Consider the following 20,305-nt stretch of genomic DNA (forward strand, 5'->3'; position numbering starts at 1 on the left):
ATGATGGCTGTATCACTTCTCACTGTCATTCAGTTTTATTCAGCTTATGAGACATTTCAGACTGGCAGGTTCTTCCTTAAACCCATTCCCTACAATGGGACTCACCTAAGATGAATAAAACTGTCATGCAGTAGCCAGAACACAACAGAAAAGTTGTCATCATACTGAAGGGATTTAGATTACGTTGTATCAGTATGAATATACGTATATGTGTGTGTGTGTGTGTTTTATATACATACATACCTATACTGTATATATATATATATATATATATATATATATATATTTATATATATATGTATAAGTTTATACAGTATGTATTATAACAGCCAGCTACAAGAATACGGTATCTGTTACGTGGCTGACATAAGGGCAGAAGAAAAGACAAGGAAGACATTGAACTTATTGGAATGTAAGAAGTTACAGTGAATTAGGCAAACTAGGATGGGTAAATCAAAATGAGATATAACTTAGACAGGGGAGACACAGAATATGAGAGATTACAACAAGGTTAAAATAATAGTAGGAAGTTAAATGACACTGTAAGGAAAAGGAGGGGGAAATATGACAGAAATGGGCATACCAGGGAAGACTAATCAAAACTGTTGAAATGGTGATGTGTGTAAACCCTAACAAACCATACAAGAAAAGTGAAATAAAACTGAGGCATAATGAAAGAGTGAAACATATGAGGTCTGTCCCAAAAGAAACCAAACTTTTTATATAGAGCACCATCTAACCAGCCCAGCATAATCACGACAGAAGTGCTGTATAGCAGCGACTTTGAGCTTTTGTCTACCACTAGCCACATCTCGCCTCATTACTTAGTCATCGAGGTATACGCACTTGAGTGAACGTGTGTTTAGTGCACTTGGCGAATTTTCTTCTATCTCTTCTACCACACGGAATCAGCAACCTTTCAGGATGCATTTCAACTGGGGGGAGGGGGGAGGCACAAGTCTGCAGGGACCAAATCCAGAGAGTCGGGCAGCTACGGAATGACAGTTACCTTGTGCTTTGCCAAACTGTTACAGATAGGCAATGCGTGAACAGGTGCACTATCATGGCACATAACATCCAGCTTTTGTTTGTCCACACCTCAGGCCTCTTCTTTCACACTGCCTCACTCAAACATCCAAGTGAAACTCCCTAGTGACTGTATGACCACATGGAACAAACTCTTGATGAACGATGTCCCTCCAATAAAAACAGATGATTAACATCACCTCCATACATTTGAGACTCTCTAACATGCTTTTTTTCTGGGAGGCGGGGTGGAGGGGGTGTTAAGGTGACAATGTTCCAACCCACTGTGACGACGACTGCCTTTTTGTTTTGACATAGTAGCCATACACTTCTGTAAAAGTTTTTCCCAACATGGAAAAACAGAATTTCACACAAACACACTGCTCTTCACGATCCTTCATTGTTCAACTTGCAAAAAATCATCAAGTGCACTAAACACATGTTCACTCAAGCGCACATACCTTGTTGACTAGGTGTCATGACATGCAGCTAGTGTTAAACTAAAGCTCAAAATTGCAGATACACAGCATTCCCATCGTGATCATGCCATGCTGGCTCAGTGGCGAGCCAGATCTCGTAGGTAATCCCAAAACAAAAGATAAAGGAAGTGAAACAAAATGAGTAATAAGAAAAAATATATCAAAAAAGCAAAATTTAACTGGGGTGATGAGCGACACAGGTGAGAAATGTCTCCCCACACAAACCACACAAAAAAGTAATATTCAACTGACATCAAAATAATAGAGAATAAGACTGAGATATGAGGTGGAAAAGTGCAAGGCAAGGGTAGAAAAAAAAAAAAATGAGGTAAACAATGGACAGAAAGACCAAGATGATGGAGAGAGTGCAAGGTGGGGAAAAAGAAAGGGGTAAATAATGAAGAAAGACCAAGAGGAGAAGTAAGAAAGTGTAGGGAGGGGATAAAAGAAAAAATACCGGTAAGTTACATAATGGACAGCAGTTGTTGTTGTTGCTGATCAACCCAGTCTGTCTTGCTGAGCAGAACCATCAACCACCAGCATGGAGTCATTCCTGCAGGGCCAACCTGTGCAGTGAACTAATGTTCCATTGTGGCTGACACCACCTCGCTGTAGTGTGGAAGTTTGGTTCCTGGATAGATGCTGCATTTGCATCTTGCCACCCGGTTAACAGGGGCACCACGGCAGGCTCCACTTCATACCATTTATTTGGTTTTGTGGTTACCACCCAGTGTTGTAAAAGGTTTCCTGGGTTACAGGAGCCACTACACTTGTCACTCATTGTACAGTTACTTGAAGTGGAGAGAATAAAAATAAATGTGACAGGAAGGAAATGGAGAAGTAGGAAGAGAGGAGGGTAGACAAAGAGAAAGAATGAGAAAGGGCAGAGAAGATGCAGGCAGCACTATATCAAGTGCTGCGTGGATGATGGTCACCACCACCTACCACCACAGTGGAGTGTAAGACCAAAGTGAGCTGACAGTGCAAGGCAAAGATGGTAGAAGAGTGAGACAGATCAAGGAGCATAAAACCAAGAAAAAAAAAAAAAAGGTAACAATGAGACTGAGAAAACAGGTGAGAGAGTGGAAGGTGAGGATGAAGTAACTCACATGGAACATCTGGTTGCCGAGAGTGAACTGCTGCGAGCCAGTGCTTGATGAGGTGGTGGTGCCTCGATTGGTGTATACGAGGGACCCAGAGTTCACTGCAAGAGAGCAGACACAAACTGCATCAGGTACTTCAATCTAATTACTTGGTCTAAAATTGCCATTGCACCATTATGAATGCTAAGCTGTAACTATCACTTTCAATCACATTCAGTGACTCATCCCAATCCCATACTAATCCAAGACCCCATGTTTCTTTGAGAAACTCACCTGTATTAACCCCACGGCCCTGATTTTGCATGGGCACGACATTCTTGTACGACCCAATAGGCCGGCCACGCCCCCGGCCCGCTGACAAGGCTGCTGCACTCGAACCCTGGATCATGTTGGACCCCTGCAGATTTATGCTCATCCCAGTCAGGTTCTTGGGCAGCAGGTTCGGCATTTTGACCGGCTCGAAGGCCTTGCCCAGTGTGTTTGGTCGCCCTCGGTGGATCTGGGGTGACATCGGGAATTTTACACTAACTGGACACTGGAAAAACTCAGGGATTAGTGTCAAGCAACATATAATTTAGTTTATTTCAAGATAAGATTAAACTAAATGAACATTTATATAATCAATACCCTACAAACAAATCTAGATAACAGGGCTCAACTCTTTCCAACAGATATGGAAAGTAGGGTATTACTTCATGCTTAGGAAATGGAAAGAAGTTAAAGCACAGTGGGAGACTAACAAATACAGTAATCCCTCATTTATCTGGATGTGCAGTATCTGGACCTGTTCATTATCCGGATGTTGGTTCTTGGCTCTATTAAAACATTATCTGAATTTACAGTACTTGCTATTATCCAGACTTAAAAGTCCAAACATTCGGTATTGTGGCCGCTGGGCTTCAGCCATGAGCAGGAAATAGGCCGTAACCCACAACCAGAGCTAAAATGTCCATCCACCCCTGTACTGAATGGTCAAAGTCACGTGCTGGTCCAATCACTCCCAACGAACCTCCAGCACCCAAGTAAAATGACTAACCCACAAGCGGTGTCAAAATATCTGCAGGCATCCCAACCAATTGGCCAAAGTCGTGTGGCCACCGGGCTAAGTTTTTCCCAACTGCCACCAGGCATCGAACACAGACCACAAGCCACAAGTACATGTTCTGTGACAGCAGCTGTCTGCTTCTCTACCAAATGTCCAAAGTTGCCTGGTCACTGGGAGTTTTGTTTCTGAATGGCCACCAAGCATCTAACAGACCACAAGCCACGAGCAAATGTACAGTAAAAGCGCCCAACTACCTTGTCATGGAAGGGTGAAAATCCTGCCCACAGCCTCGCTTCTCCTCCCCTCACTCCCTCAGCCCCTCCCCTCCTTCGCGCTGATAACACTGATTCAGGAATTTTTAAATCTTTTTTAATTTATTTGAATACTATTGGTTGTATCAAATTTCCAAAGTGACCATGAGAAAGATCATGAAATTCTGCATCTAGACATGTGCTTAACTCTTGGAAGGTGCTGGCAAAATTTTGCAATAAGATGGTGGGAAGTTACATAAAGGTAAGTTGTACTCCTGAACACTATTCTCACTGCATTTTTGTACTTTTACTCATCAGTTTTCTGTGTTTTTATTAGCTTATAATATAAACACCAGCAAAGATGATAGTATACCAATTTAACCAACTTCTGTGGCATATTTGGCTGTGGAATATTTTTGTGGCCGGGGAGCAGTTATCACTGGTGTCAGATAACTGATTTTCCAACTGTCCTGAGTTTTTTTGTGGATATTTGTTGTTTATGCATTGTTTCCATGGTGTTTAGCATTAATATGGATAATCCTATGTGTGTGTTGATGTCTAAATATGGCAGACTGACCTGAAAACAGTGCCAAGATTGGGAGGGGTACTGTACAGTACATACAGCAGTGCATATACAGTTTTTTTTTTTTTTTTTTTCCACAGTTTTCTTGGTGTTTAGCATTATACTGAATATTCCTGCATGTGTTCTGATGTCTAAATATGGCAGATTGACCTGAAACAGTGCCAAAATTAGGAGGGGTACTGTACATACAGTAGTGTATAGGTAGGGTGTTTTTTGGTTTTCAATGGTTTTTTGCATGGTTTTCCTGGTGTTCAGCATTACTTTGGATACTTCTATGTGTGTTCTGATGTCTAAATTTGCCTGAATGACTGGAAAACACTGCCAAAGTAAGCAAAGGTACTGTACAAATAGGTTAGGTATAGGTTGTAGGTTGGGTATAGGTTGGGTCTGGGTATAGTAAGAGTGATACTGTTCATTATCTGGACACTGCCACTACCCGGACATGTCTTTGGCTCTATTACGTCAGATAACTGAGGGATTATTGTATTGCAAACATGACGGGGATGAACATAAAAGTGTACACCATCGACTAAACCTAGTTTCCCATTAGTTTCAAAAAATAAAAAAAATAACATTCAGCCTGGGCACTTACCTTCCCAATACTATACAAAAACACAAACACGAAATTCAGCATGGTTAAGACTAACTGCTTAAAGTGAATGCTGCAAAACTCTCCCATTTACCATACAACTTCTTTAAAATGAGGACAAAATATTTCACTTTATCTTGCTACCTCCCAATGATTTTATTCGTCAGGAAACACCTTTTACAACACAGAGGTTAATGAAGCCATCGTTTAACCCTCCCAATTAAAAAACTCTCCAAAGCTAAAGGAAAATATACAGGAATAGCAGAAACAATATAAAAAGGACATCACCACACTGAAAAGGTTACACCTTTCTCACCTTGGGAATCTTAGCAGGAGGTTCCCAGTCCAGCAGCTCACAGTTCCTCTCTGGCTTGTACTTCTTAGCACAGGAAAAGGAGTGCCGCGTCATCTTGCTCTTGTTATTGTCTTCATAGGGGCAGAGGGAACACTGGAAGAACGCCGGCGCTCGCTCCAGTCGCCCTCGGATGTTGTGTTCCGCCTCCATGTGGAACAGAATGATCTGTCCCAAACGAGAAAGGATGTTAGGTTACTCTGGGATTAACCTCTTACCAGGATGATGTGCCCAGTATAAGATGTTAGCTTACTCCAATATTAACCACTTAACAGGATGATCTTCCCAACTTAGGAGAGAATGTCAGGCTACTCAAATTAACCTCTAAACAGAATGATCTGCCCAACATACAACAGGCCATTAAGTTTGAGTACTCTGAGGAACAACCTTATTATGAGATGTCGCTCTTATCATCACTATCCTCACCCTTTTTCTCAATTCAAGACTTGGTTAGGTAGGATCCAAAAACCAGGAATGGGAAAGACTAAAAAACAATTAACTATCAACAATCACCACAGGTAAAGGGAAGTGGACACAAATATTTCTTCTCATTAACCTACCTGTGGGCCACGGGTCTCAAAGTCACAGAAGTTACATTTATATGTGTAGTTGACCATGTGTGGGGACTCTAGGTGCCGCTCCATCACCATCTCACTCTCCGTCTTGAAGGTACAGAATTTACAAATACGTAGTGGAACCTGAAGGTGGGCGTTCTTCTTTCTCGTCACCTCAAGCTGCTTTTCTAACAGCTTCACACTCATCTGTTAAGGAATATGATGTTGGGAGTCAGAAGAACCAATCCTCATTGTAAGACAGGGATATTGCCCAATCTAATGTTTTTCCATACAACTGACACTGGCACACGAGATTCCCGATGTTATGAGTGGTTATAATTGATGGAAATCTGCTCATTAAGTTAATGTTTATATAAAGGAATATATAATCAATGGGAAAAGGAGGAATTTGGGTTTGACCTCTGCTAGCTTACACCTATAACGCTTTGTACGGTAATTTTAAACAAGAATCAAGGTTAGTTATATCTCAATTCTAAAACACACACAAACTTAACATATGACCTATAATAATGCATATCTATTGTAACGAAAGCATAAAGATCCCCAAGAAATCCCAGTGGAATTGCAACCACATCCACAAACTCCAAACCCTGGCTAGTGAGTACAAACAACTTCTATGGTAAACATGACTTGATAACCTTGACTAATAAAGGTCTACCAAACAGTATAAATTTGTATAACATATTTTGCAAGAACTGAACTCACATAATTATCTTACCTAACTTCTTGTCAACAGACAAACTCATCACATACCATGAGAGAAATTTGTCAAACCTCATGCCCATCTGCTCATTAAAAAGCCACAAAACCCTGTTCACATTCACTGCACTAAACATAATAACTTGATCATTTTACTTCTCCCTCATCATGAACCCCTTTAAAGTTTTTATCACTTTCCAGCAATGAGCCTACCAAATCGTAACCCAGCCAACCAAATTTCTTACTGTATGAACGTGACACTCCTCTTGTTTGCATTAAGCTACCATCCCAGTGCAATGTTTTTATTTCTTCCTCAAGGGTAAATACTTTTATTGTGTTCTTAGCACTTTAACTGCATGAAGGAGCACTTTCTGAACACCTAGGAATCACAGTCAGAGTTCGGGGATGAAATGAAGAGTGAGAACATGCCTTTAGACACCTAACAGTCAACATAACAACAAGGCTGAGGCAGGCAGGTATAAGACACGTGTCACGTGAGTGGACTCGGGTCACGGAACCCTATCAGTGAGCAACAAAAGCACAATGCATAGGTTGTAAACAAACTTAACCATCTGGAAACTGTATACTTAAAAGCACCCACTTTGCTTCTCCCGTGCAACTGAGTGACATTAAATAATAGGCTACATGGAGGTATTAAATACTCATGTTACTGCAAGACTGCTACTTTCCTCTGTCTTAAATTACAACTCTAGAGTACAGCACAGTGTACGACATGAACACTGTCCCAGCTCACTAGAGTTGAAGTGCCTTGTCACTTCACCAATGCCAGAGTCTCACAAAGGCTTGAGAGAATGCAATGGTGAAAGCTACAGAGGTGTTTTTTAACTTTTCTTCACATGCACTTACGCAATTATAACATAACATCGAATTTTTGGTACTCACAAGACCAAAAAGTGTCCCATTCCTGTCAGCCTTGTAACACTGAATTTTTGTATAATGGACGCTCATTTACTATGACCTTATTGTAGTTTGGGAAACCTGGCAAATCAGCTTTACATGTACCACTGGAACTTTACCAGGCATATTTCTGCCGTAGCAAAAACACCATGAACAAACAATTTGTAAGAACTTACTGTATGAAGGGTGAATGATAAGTCTGTGGCCTAAGGTAAAAGAACTACAGTAATCTCCCAATTACCTGACCCTGCATTACCTGACATACATCATTATCCCAAAGCAAAAAGTCTGGCTGAATTGAAGTAATATCCATTTTTGACTACATTAACCATCGGTGCGCTGGAAACTAAATTTTTCAAACTGCCTGCCACTCCCCTCAACACCCCCACCACCCACAATGCCTGCCAAAACATAGGCCACTGCCTGCTTTACCCATCACAGCAAGCCATCCACAGTTGGTGCTCAATAAGTTTATGGTTTGTGAACTTCACTGCCATACCAGAACTTTTGTAAGACTGCCAGTGTGCTGGCATGTGAACATGGCTCCCCCTCCCATCATGCCCAAGTAATGTCCTGGCCCTCTAGAAGAAGCAGGAGATACTCAGGAGATATGACAATGGGTGGTCAATGAGTCATATAAAAGCATTTAGTGCTTGTAGCTCCTCTGTGGAAAATAATAAAATGTTTACATAAATATACATAGGCAAAGCCAGCCTGTCTCCCCTGTGTTACATAACTGCCTGTTTTCAGTTCTACTCATTCATCTATGCACCTCACCCACATTTTTAATGTATAACTAAATATTCTGTGCCTGTAGCTCCTTCTGTGAAAAATAATAAAATGTTTACATCAATTAGTCTCTTATTGTTTTATGATGGTGCCCGAATCTCTCTTGCATGTCTTCATAACTAGACTCCATTGGGAGGTGCCGTACATTGATGGCATCATGTTGATTAGTAAGAGGGTGACAGAAGAAAGATTTAGGAAGTGGAGAGATGGAGTCAGGTACAGGGTTTGAGAGTAAACACAGACAAAAGTGATGACATCTAGGGCTGGTTGCAGTACTGTCAACACAGAAGGAGTGTGGCCATATGTAGTTTACCACAAGGGTGTGGGAAGTAACTCCAACTTGTGCACTGATTATGATAAGTGGGTACATAAGCATTGTAGTGGTATCTGAGGTAGGATGCAAAACAATGCTACTTTTGTTTGTGTTCTGGACAGGGGACACCATGCAGTGATAGAGCGGCAGGAGAGTCTCTGAGTGTATGGAGTTTTATTGTTTGGGAGTACATGATATGTGCTGGAGGTGGGGCTGGAGCCTTGCGTGATGGCTTGGGTAAGGAATGACTGGAAGAAGATCAAGGAGCTGTTGCTTCTGACACTTTGCAGGCTCTCCCTCTGTGCTAAGTGTATGCAGCATGTGTTAGGAGTGTAATGATATATGGTAGTGAGACCTGGCCAGTAAAGGAAGATGATATTCACAGGCTCTAACATACAAAGACAATAATGATTAGCCGATGTGCAATACGTCCTTGAATGACAGGCCTGAAGGGTTTGGATTGCAAATGAATAGCTGAGATGAAGGATGGTTTGGATCGCAAAAGAATAGCTGAGAGGAAGGTAGTTTGGATCACAAACGAATAGGTGAAAGGAAGGATGGTTTGGATCGCAAATGAATAGCTGAGAGGAAGGATGGTACGTGAATGTGTTAGTGTAGTGATGTGAAGGAGTAGATTTACATGGTCTGGATGTTTGGAGAGGATGAAGGACGACAACTGAGTGAAGAGAGCAACAGGTGTGACTGTTGACGACAGGGATACAATAGGCAGACTGAAAAAGATCTGGGACGAGGTCACTGAGTGTGACCTCGGGGATAAGGGACTGAATCGGGAGGCTGCTAGAGAAGTAGAGATCAAGCCACATGAAGAGCCATCAAAAGGTGACCATGGCCTGTAAATACACTGGAGCCATTACAAATGATGCAGTACAAAACTTTTTGTGTAAACATTCAACACACTGGACTGCATGCACATTCACTGAAAACTGTATACCTCATCTCCTTCTACCTTAAGCCATGAACTTATCAATCACCCCTTGTCCATCATAAAGAATACACAGGAAATGAACATAACCTCAAGAAATGAAGGACAAAACTACCCTCCATCAAAAACTGTATAATCTGAGTCCATTATACAAATTTCACCTTTTTTTTTCCACAACTCTGAACCATTAAAATTATCATCCTGACCTTTCCCACCTTAGGATGGGGTGAAATAGGATCCAGAAACAAAGGGAAAGGACAACTGTGGGAGAACTATCAATCAACAGCATGCCCTTTTATCTCCTCATCCTCATGACACTTTTTCCCACCTACGGATAGGGTGATGCAGAGTCCAGAAAGCAAGGAAAGTGAAAGCATAATACAGAGAGAACTTTCAAGGACATGGATCTAACTGATGGGCCAAACCTAACCATCTACATGTACTGATATAACAGCACAACTCCAGATGCAGACTCACAATTCCCTCCCTGGACGGCTGAGTCTTCATCTTGTCGAGTTTGCGCTTCTGCATGCGAAGGAGATCTGACTGTAGGAACTCCTGGGCCTGGTTCAATCCCAACTCCAGCATGAACTTGCCCAGTGCACTCTTGTAGTACGGCTCCCACCTGCAGTGAACAGAAAATGGGTCAGGTGTGGGAGGAGGAGAAGCAAGGTTATACTCTTTTAACTTTAACCTGGCCTAAAATTGTCACCTCTCCATCTTGAATGCTGAGTTGTAAGAACAGATTATTATCAGACTATGAGGCTGTTCATTAAGAAGAGCTATGGATATGAAGTAGAGCCATAGTACTGTCTCTTTCTGCCACTAAGCAATGCGTAAAAAGCTGGAAAAGGACAAAAATCTGGGCCAAGTTAAGGTGAAATGAGTATAGGATGTAACTGCTCTGGAAGGGAGAGGCTCAACTGATCTAAATTCCATGTAAACAATTAATCCCTTCACTACAGTGGAGCCCTTCTTTATCAGGCATCGTCACAATGGTGGAGACCTACTGTATTTCCTCAGTTTTTTCTTTTCTTTCTTTCTTCTACACACTTTTCATTCCTTCATTTCTTCACCATATTGCTTCAAACTGGGTACAATGGTTGCTTGGTGAAACAGCTGCCCACAGACACCCTTTTCATTTTTTGGATTTCGGCTTTTTAAGAAGTTTTTCGGGGTCAAAGATCAACCATACAAACACCAATCTGAGAATCCTCTGTTCTTATATTTGTTAATCATCATGGCAATCTGCAGAGAAGTGTCAGTGTACTATAGCTGTGCTGAGACAATCATTGATTCCCTTGGGAATGTCAGCACACATTTTAGTTTCAAATACTGCCAGAGTTTTATTTAGCTTATGGGAGAGACCCCTTATAGTGAAGAGGTTAATGCTTAATACTCATCTGATCAAATGTTGCAAGCACTAATAGGGTCATTGTACTGTATCACCACCATCAACCTAAACCATAAAATAAAATAAAATAAAAATTTCAAGCTTTATCGCAGTAACTAAATGAGCAGGGGTAAAGCAAGGTGAATTAATGCTTATCGATAAGCTGTGAAAATGTATCCTTACTGGGAAATCTTGTAGTGCAGTTGTGACTGGATACTGCAGGTGAGAAAATATATATATAAGATCAGGGAACTAGCTTGATATACATGTCTATTGTCCATCTTGATATTAGACATTGGAGTCACTAGAAACAGAAATTAACAGATAATATAAAGATAGATACAGACAGATATACAAAGAGAGACAGAAAATATAAACAGATGGGTAGAGACAGACATAAATAGATAGAGATATATACAGATACAGCCATACAGATAAACCTAGTAAACCATCACCAAACTTACTTCCCGAGGTAGCTTAGGTCTTCTCCCTTCTGTCCATCCTTCTCTAAATCCACCACGCTATCTGAGTCACTTTTGTCTTTGTTCTCCTTGTCATCGTCATCTCCAGTCTCCGCATCCTTCTTCCCATCCTTATCCTTATCTTCATCCTTCTTCTTTTCCTCCACATCTTCCTTCTTTGTCTCACCCTCATCCTTCTCTTTGTCTTCCTTGTCACTCTTTGCAATGTCTGTTTCTTTGCTCTCCTTTTCAGTCTCTTCTTTTTCATCCTCTTTCTTGTCTTTCACTTCCGCCCCCTTCTCGTTCTCCTTCTCACTATCCTCTTTCCCCTCTTCATCTTTGGTTTCTGTATCACTGTCACCCTTCTCCTTCTTCTTCTCCCCCTCTTCTTTATCATTATCTGTTTCCATTTCCTCATCCTCATCCTTCTTTTCATCATCTTTCTTTGACTTCTCATCTTTGTCCTTCTCTTTCCTCTCTTCCTTTGCTTTCTCCTCTTTTTCTTTTTCTTTCTTCTCCTCTTCATCCTCTGACTCCTCTTCCTCTGCTACCTCCTCCCCTGCAGCCAGTTTCTTCTGCTTTTCCTCCTCTCTTCTCCTCCTCCTCTCTAATCTTGCTGCCTCTCGCTTCTTTCTCTCCTCCTCTTTCCTCTTGTTCTCGTCCTCCTCCAACTCCTTCTTCTCAAACTCTTCAAGCTCCTTGTTTATTCTCTTGAGGAAGTCCTTGATTGGTTCCTGTACAAATGCAGATAGTAATCATAAACTAAAAAACAGAAGCTTGTAATTAAATCATTCTTCTAAATACTCAAAGAAAAACTTACTGATGACACACATCATAGCTACAATCACTAATAATATAAGAGGTACTGCTATTTGCCACAAAGAAATGGGCTGAGTAAGAAGCAGAAACATGTCAAGCATGTCAATTCTTGTCTCCATGTTCATATAATTCCTCAGACAATGCAAGTTCCTTAATTCATCTTACAGTACTGATACCTTTGCAAATATTCTTTCTTCATTTTATTTTGCCTACCATCCTCTACAAAACAATTCATCTACCAGTACCAATGAAATGATGGTAACAGCCTATCCATCTTGCATTCTAACCTAACTAATGTTGCCATCCTCTTTCAGAAACAATGCCTCACCCTTAACTCGATCAGTCTCATTGATCGTAAGTTGAATGAATGAATTAATGAACAGTGAGAAAAACTAGCACCAAGCCTAGAGAGGCTATGTGACACTAAGGCAGCAAAGAATGAAGAACAATTAAATTAGATGCAAAACACACAGGGCAGAATGAAAAGCAATAATGTTAGAAACAGAAAAAGTAGGAGAATCACCGAGGAAATCAGTAAGCAACAAGAGGTGGGGTAAAAATGAGAGGCAGGGAAAAGCAGAGTGACGGTCGCGAAGTATGAACGGGCAGTCGCGAAAAAGGTGTTAGATAGTCAAGGTCCAGTTACAGCATGAAGACAGTGGCGGGGCGTCACCATTCATTAACTGACCATGAATGGGGCAAGTGTGACCCAAGTGAAGATAAGTAAGGACAGTCTCCCATCGACAATTGGGATGAGTGGAAACAGACCAAGGAAGAACAAAAGCTTTAACAAGATGAAGCTTGTTGGTGACCTCAGAGTCCCAGAAAGTTTACCTGAGCTCACAGAAGAGGCGGGTAAGAACAGGAAAACAATCAAGAGCAGGAATACATCAAGAAGATGTGAGAGACAGAGCAGCAGAAAGAGCCAGTGAGTCTGCACATTCGTTGCCGGCAATCCCAACATGACCAGGGACCCAGCAAAACTTAATCGACTTCTTACACACAGAAAAAAGGAAGAGCCACTCTTGAATCTGGATGACAGGGATGAGAAGAGGTCCATAGAGCAGAAAGCGCACTGTGAGAACAGGACAAACGAGGAGGATGAGGAACAAAACTAGGACTTCAGAGCGAAAAGAATAGCATACAGTTCGGCTGTGAGAACACCCGCAACAGAAGGAAGGGAACTGGAAAAAGAAGACTCAGGGGAGATGACGGCAAAATCAACACTGCAAAAGAGGTTTGGAACCATCAGTAAAGATGGGAGTAGCAGAAGAGTGAGGAGACATGTGTTATAAGGGAGTGGAAAGCAACAGGAGGAAGAAAAGAACGAGAACAAGGGCAAAAAGAACAAACCACAGGAGGAGGTAGAAGCCAAGAGGGGGAAAGAAACAGGATAAAGGGGAAGAAAGGGTGGAAAGGTGAAACCAACTGACTGAAGAAGAGCAAGGACACAGAGGGAGAAAGGAAGGAGATGAGAGGCAGACTAAAAGGAACAGTGGAGAGAGGGAGGAATTTATTACAAGGAATCAGATATTCATTCTTAGATCTTTAGTGGAAAAGTTTCTAGAGAATGGAAAGAAGTTGTATGCGGCTTTCATGGATTTGGAGAAAGCATATGACAGGGTGGATAGACAAGGATTGTGGAAAGTATTAAGAATATATGGAGTAGATGGGAAGTTGTTGAATGCTGTGAAGAGTATGTATGATGGTGCTAAGGCTGCAGTGCATGTGGATGGTGAACTAAGTGAATTTTTCTCTTTGAAGGTTGGGTTGAAACAGGGATGTGTCATGTCGCCATGGTTGTTCAATCTGTACATGGATGGGGTAATAAAAGAGGTACAAGGTAGGGTAGTGGATGTTGGAGTGGCCCTGGTGAGAGAGGATAGTGTTTGGAAACTCCCTGTACTGTTGTTTGCAGATGATACTGTGTTGTTGAGTGAAGACGAAGGGGAGCTGCAAGGCTTGGTGGACGAGTTTGGGAGACTGTGTAAGAAACGGAATCTAAAGGTGAATGTAGGGAAGAGTAAAGTGATGGTCTTTGAGAGAGGTGAAGTCAGTGAATGTACAAAGAGGTTGGATGGTGAGGAATTGGAAAATGTGAGTACTGGTACGTTTAAGTACCGTACTTGGGTAGTGTGATGAGTAAGGATGGAGGTTTGGAGGGTGAAGTGCTTGAAAGGGTACAACAAGGAAGAAAGGTTGCTGGTTCCTTGAAAGCTGTGATAAGAAACAGGGAAGTGAGCATGGAAGTGAAAAAGTTACTACATGACAGTATTGTGATACCAACTCTAACGTATGGAAGTGAAGTTTGGACGTTGTTGGAAGGACACAAGCCAAGAGTGAGAGCAGTGGAAATGAGTTATTTAAGAGGAGCCTATGGAGTCACATGGAGAGACAGACTGACGAATGAGGATATAAAGGACCGTTGTGGTGTGGATGTGGATGTGATAGGAAGCGTTATGAGGAACACACTGAGGTGGTTTGGCCATGTGGAGAGGATGGAGGGTGAAAGACTGACGAAGAGAGTGTATGTGAGTGAGGTGGAGGGGGGAAGAGGGAGGGGGAGGCCGAGGATGAGATGGAGGGATGGGGTGGATAGGTATATGAAAGAGGGGGGTGTGAGTTGGGAGCAGGGCAGTGAAATGGCGGGGGACAGGGTGATGTGGAGGCGATTTGTTTGTGGCCACCCCAAACGGATTTGAGGCGTCTGGCAATAGATAGATAGATAGAAATTGAAGCAGACGTGTAAAAGACTTAACACTAGGGAAAGAATGATGAGGGAGGGGGGGATGCCCGATTCTTCGCAAAGATTTGTTGCCAGAGCTGACTGAAAGACACCAATGGCTAAATGAAGACCAGTATGACGAAGGGAACCAAGATTCGAAAGAGTACGGGCAGAGGCATTAGAATAGACTTTACACCCATAATCAAGTTTAGAAAGAATAAGGACAGAGTGGAGATGAAGAAACATGGTGCAATCAGCACCCCACAAAAGATCAGACAGAGCTTGTGGCAAGCAAAGATGATGAAGAGTGGAAGAACGAAAGAAAGAAACATGCACATTCCAGTCTAACCGAGTCAAAGACAAGGCCAAGAAAGGTTGCAGACGATCGATAAGGAAGAGGGTTGTCATACAGGTAAAGAGGTGGTTGAGGTAGAATACGGGAATGGGTAAACAACATTGCATTAGACTTAGAGGAAGAGAAATGAAAACCATGAGTGATGGCCCAAGTGGAGGCTGCTGTAATGACAGACTGAATGAGATTGGGGACGGGAGAGATCCGAATCTGCAGCATAAATAGCAAAATCATCCTTTCCTCTCCTCCATCCTTCTTTCCTTCCATCCTCTTCTGTCTTTCTTTCCTTCAGTCTTTCCTCGTCTTTCTGCCTACAGGTGACTTTACACTCCCTCTTGTCTTTCCTTCATTCTTTCCTCTTCCTTCTCCCTGTGGATGACTTTACAATGCTTGACAAGCCAGATAGTTTCCTGTACACCAGGGGGCGGATTCTGAAAGCTCAAAAATCCTTGCAAATCCACCATCTTTGGGCGTAAGAGCAACTTTTCACTTAAGTGCATATTCTGGAGCCCTAGAAAATGAGTGCAAACCCTATGCGGCGTTGTCAATTCTCCTCTTAGAGTTGCGCCATGTGCGGGGCAGCCATAAGTACATCGTAGGCCTTATAACTCTCCTATTTTTACAAATGCTGTAGCTCAAACATCCCCCAAATCCTTAGAATTAACTCATGCATCAATTAATCCTTAAGTGCATACAACTGTTGCGATTCTACAAAAAATAATAAATACAATTGGCAATGGATCGTCGTAGACAATGCCAAAATACTATATATCGGAGCAAGTTCTACTTCGACATAAGCGGTAAAACTAGCATTGTCGGCCAATATAGCCTTTACTGCAAACAAATTACAGCCTAATGATATAATGTTCACAAAAATTCAATTAAACAAGCCAGTGTAAAGAAACTCATCTAAAATATGGTGATAACCTACATGAAACGGTTGAAAAAATTATGAATCAGTGCACTTATTTCTTCCTCTGAGAAGTTCACTGCCCTTCTATACATAATATTTTGGTGGTCCTCCACTGCTTCAGTACCGTCGTGGAAATTATAACTGGCAGTGTGGAAACATCGTCTGCTACCACTATGATGTCATACTCTGATGTACTGTGATTGGTTACTCAGGTTTAAATAAACCTTCCGCTCCTTGATTGGCGAACACTTGCGTTGGCGCAACCTGGTGTTAGTCATAAGATTGTCATACAACACTCTCCAGAATATCACTTATCAAAATCTCGTATGCACATCGCAAAAGTTCTTGCAGATTTTCTCGTAACCCTGACACCTTTCAGAATCCACTAACAGGAAACCATTTACTACAGTATGTTGGATGGTAACCTTATAACCAAATTTTGGCACCTGGTGGTTTAGTGGGTAATTATTGTGCTCCAATCGGATTGAGCCAGTGAGGGTTTATATCCAAAAGGTGGTTGGGGTTTTTTGCTCACATAATGCCACTCAGGGATGAGTGTGGCTGGTCACTCTCATCTTAAATGTCAGGACCAACTGCCTAGCCCCAGGCTCCTGCACTCCTCATGCGGCAACGTAGGATATGGATGGATGGATGGATAAACATACAGAGAGGCAGAAACAGTGGAAGGCAAGGAAGAGACAATACCTCTAATAGCAATGTGGAAAACGGTAGCACTGAGGCCACAGCCCTGGGGGACACCTTCATGCTGGGGGAAGGCACAGGAGAGAAAGACACTGAGGTTGACATGGAAGGTGCTGAGGGAATGGAAATTTTGAAGACAAACATCAATGTTACCATGAAGACCAAGGGAATGAAGACAATGCAGAATATGATATACATGCATAACCCTCTCCCTCTTACCTTTCTAACCTCCCCAGTCCTTTCCATTGTTCTCTGCTAACAATAATCCTTGCCACACAAACTACCTACCCAGAGCTAGTCCTACACATTGAGTACCACAAATCATACACAATGATAAAATAAGCACGAGCATTTTCTCCTGTACACATTCTAGCAATTAAGTTCCATTTCTCGTACTCTTCACACTCCCTGCCAGCCAAGACACACACCTTAGGCTTTCCCTCCATGACATAAGGGACGATAAATGAAGGTGCCTCAATAACATATGCATCGTCCTGGAGGTGTCCAAGGCTGTTGTAGTACTGCTGCAGTTGGGCCAGGTGTTGTGGGTTCATTGGCACCTGCCCTCCCTGTGACACCAGCACCTGCAGTTGGGAAGGTTATATTAACTGTGTATTAATATTTCAAGCTCTGCCATTTATTTACAGGTATGGTATATTTGCAAATGTTCAGGTACCATACACTATACTTATAACTACTATACCAACAATATTTTGACATATCTTCAATATACTGATGTAAGAGTACTTAGGTAAAGTTTATAATCACTCAGTATTCAAATAATAACTAAACATCCTATTATCTACCTCATACAATTAATATCTGTTATATATGTTAGACCCCAAACCTCAACCTTGCTTCCCAACTTCAAATTTTTCCAACATACACTTTATTGTTAGTTATGTTCACTGGTTATCATACATAAACTGAAAATAATAGCTGCAACAATATACTAAAACCCAATTGCTCCAGTTCGTTATCTTCCACTACACTTAACCTACTGCAGGATACTGAAATTTCATCAGCAGCCTACCTTAAAAATGGAGTTTTTGGTAATAACCAACAGCATATCTAAATTCCAACCTAAGTAATCAAAACCCAATTCCATCTCTACTCTGCAAACATTCTGCTAAATCTCCAATTACTACAGCAGTAAACATACAGCAGTAATACCATCACCATCATTATCCTCCTACTGTTTTCCCACCCACAGGATGGGTGAGGCAGTATAATATCTCCTAACCAACAGGATCCATGAAATACTCAGATGCAGGCATATCCAAAACCAGTTCATATTCTCTTCACAAATCCATTCTTCATCGGAGGGAAATACAACACCCCAACTATATATTGTACCAACTGCCTGATACCAAACACTGTATTCTATTCTGGGGTGGTCTCAAATGAGATCACTCTCTCTGAATCAGTAGTCAATCCACGCTATTCACGTGTTCACATATTCTCGGATTTTTCCTGGGGAATTATTTCAAAATTTCACAGGAGTATATTTCCTGCTTTTCCCACAACATCAGCTGTTTCTAGTGGTTCACAAATGACTTTTTTTGCATGTTTTCCATAAGAAATACTGTCTTATACAGTTAAAATGTGCAGGTACCCCGTATAGGTATGTGCTGTTCAGCACAGGACATCAGCACTCGGTATTTCACAACATAAATCTTCCACTCTTTTCTCACAGTGAGGGCCTGCTTGTGATTGGCTCCTAGTAGAGTGTCCCTTATTATCTGCCTATGTGTCTTCTCTCTCCCTATCCCACTGGCCATTCAAGGAGGGGACCCAATCATATGCCACAGCACTCATTCTCATCATCATCGCATTGGTGAGTACAGTATGAGGTACCACCCAGAGAGGCTTGTGCATTATCCTGAACTGTCTTTTTAGGAAATATTAATGTGCCCTAAAATGCATTTACAGGTTTCATAGTGGGTCTGTAGGTAATGTGAATAGTTAAAACAGTGAAACTAGTGATTTTTACAGAAGGTACTGATTATTCCAGATTCCGCTCATTCACCGGGGGGGGGGGGGGGTCCAGTATGTAACTGCTGCAAATAGCAGGGGTTGACTGTATCACTTCATGGATACTAAACGTGACCACTTTAAATAACCATATAGTTCTTGATCCTAACGGACAAGATTAACAAGTTCTCTGCAACTAAACTACATTATATCTCACTATCATCATCCATACCTCCTTTCCCACCCCAAAGTGGGACGAGGTAGGGTCCAGAGAGCCAGAAAAAAATTGACATAATGGGATAACCAAAGTTTTCCTAACTAGATGAGCCACACTCCCATTCACCATTCAATCCCCTAGAAACCTGGCTCCACGTGACAAGTCAAAAACATTCCACACATAGCTTCACATTCACCTATCTGACAGAGTTAATTTGGGAAAAGTTAAAGGGGTGCCAAACCCTGGTCATACACTCCTCCATATAAAACTTATCTAGCAAGCTTAATTGCTTGTCAGTTCCCCAGCCTCGTTCAATCCTATACCTCTCTCTCACACACTCATTTACCATATCTAGCCACCTTCTAAATCTCCCATGCCTCCTCCCCCCTTCAGATTCACTTATTTGCCTTAATTTGACCTAAAATTACTACTACTCCATCTTAAAGACCAAGCTGTCACTAGACATTAACACTGGAATATGGCACTAGCTATGAAAATATTGTATGGTAAGCAGAGGTGTAGTACTGACATATAATGCAACTGAGCCACAGGAAATACACAAATAATGGAATAAATATCTCTGCCAAGTTGAGGTGAACAAACTCTTAACCATGTGGCAGATGTTAATGTGCCACAGACCTGCTGCAGAGCAGTGATGTAGGCAGATTGAAGGCCCTGCGCTGGTGCCCCTCCCGTAATAGCTTGGATGGCACTCTGGATGCTCATGTTAGTGACTGTAGTGGAGGACGAGGATGATGTGGAGCGTGGGTGGATGGTTTGCACACTTGAACCCGTGTTGGACTGAGCCACTGCCGCCGCCAGGTTTCCTTGGTTCTTAAGCAGTGTGTTAGTGTCAATGATGATCACATTGGGGTCCTTTGACTTGATCTGCAGGGTAATGCAAAATTTTTGAACATTATCTTGTGAAAATATACTCCTTTAAAAAGTTGGTCCATAAAAATAAAACCTTATCACTTGAACACATTACGAGAATTATTACAATGAATCCATGGTCATCACAAAAACCTGAGAGCTAAAACAAAACAGTGTGGTACTTTATCATCACCACAGCAGGCCTAGCCTA

At 41.8% G+C, this 20,305-nt stretch overlaps 1 protein-coding gene across 7 annotated transcripts in view; it reads right to left on the reverse strand.

Moving 5' to 3' along the window:
• Positions 1-20,305, reverse strand: part of MEP-1 (zinc finger protein MEP-1) — a 58,542-nt gene that overhangs the window by 19,147 nt on the left and 19,090 nt on the right. For 4 of the 7 annotated variants that reach the window (XM_080276316.1, XM_080276318.1, XM_080276314.1 and 1 more), the window contains exons 4-12: positions 19,861-20,109; positions 17,459-17,614; positions 11,523-12,253; positions 11,242-11,274; positions 10,143-10,290; positions 5,989-6,189; positions 5,393-5,596; positions 2,882-3,107; positions 2,615-2,709 (exon numbers count right to left, since the gene is read on the reverse strand). In XM_080276316.1, the coding sequence (XP_080132442.1) occupies positions 2,615-2,709; positions 2,882-3,107; positions 5,393-5,596; positions 5,989-6,189; positions 10,143-10,290; positions 11,242-11,274; positions 11,523-12,253; positions 17,459-17,614; positions 19,861-20,109 (2,043 nt within the window). The remainder of the gene's footprint in view (positions 1-2,614; positions 2,710-2,881; positions 3,108-5,392; positions 5,597-5,988; positions 6,190-10,142; positions 10,291-11,241; positions 11,275-11,522; positions 12,254-17,458; positions 17,615-19,860; positions 20,110-20,305) is intronic. The other 3 variants (XM_080276320.1, XM_080276319.1, XM_080276317.1) reach the window with 1 other exon arrangement.

Source organism: Coenobita brevimanus, chromosome 65 (genome assembly GCF_032717465.1).
Source record: "Coenobita brevimanus isolate Jiangsu-jjx chromosome 65, ASM3271746v2, whole genome shotgun sequence".
Lineage (NCBI taxonomy): Eukaryota > Metazoa > Arthropoda > Malacostraca > Decapoda > Coenobitidae > Coenobita > Coenobita brevimanus.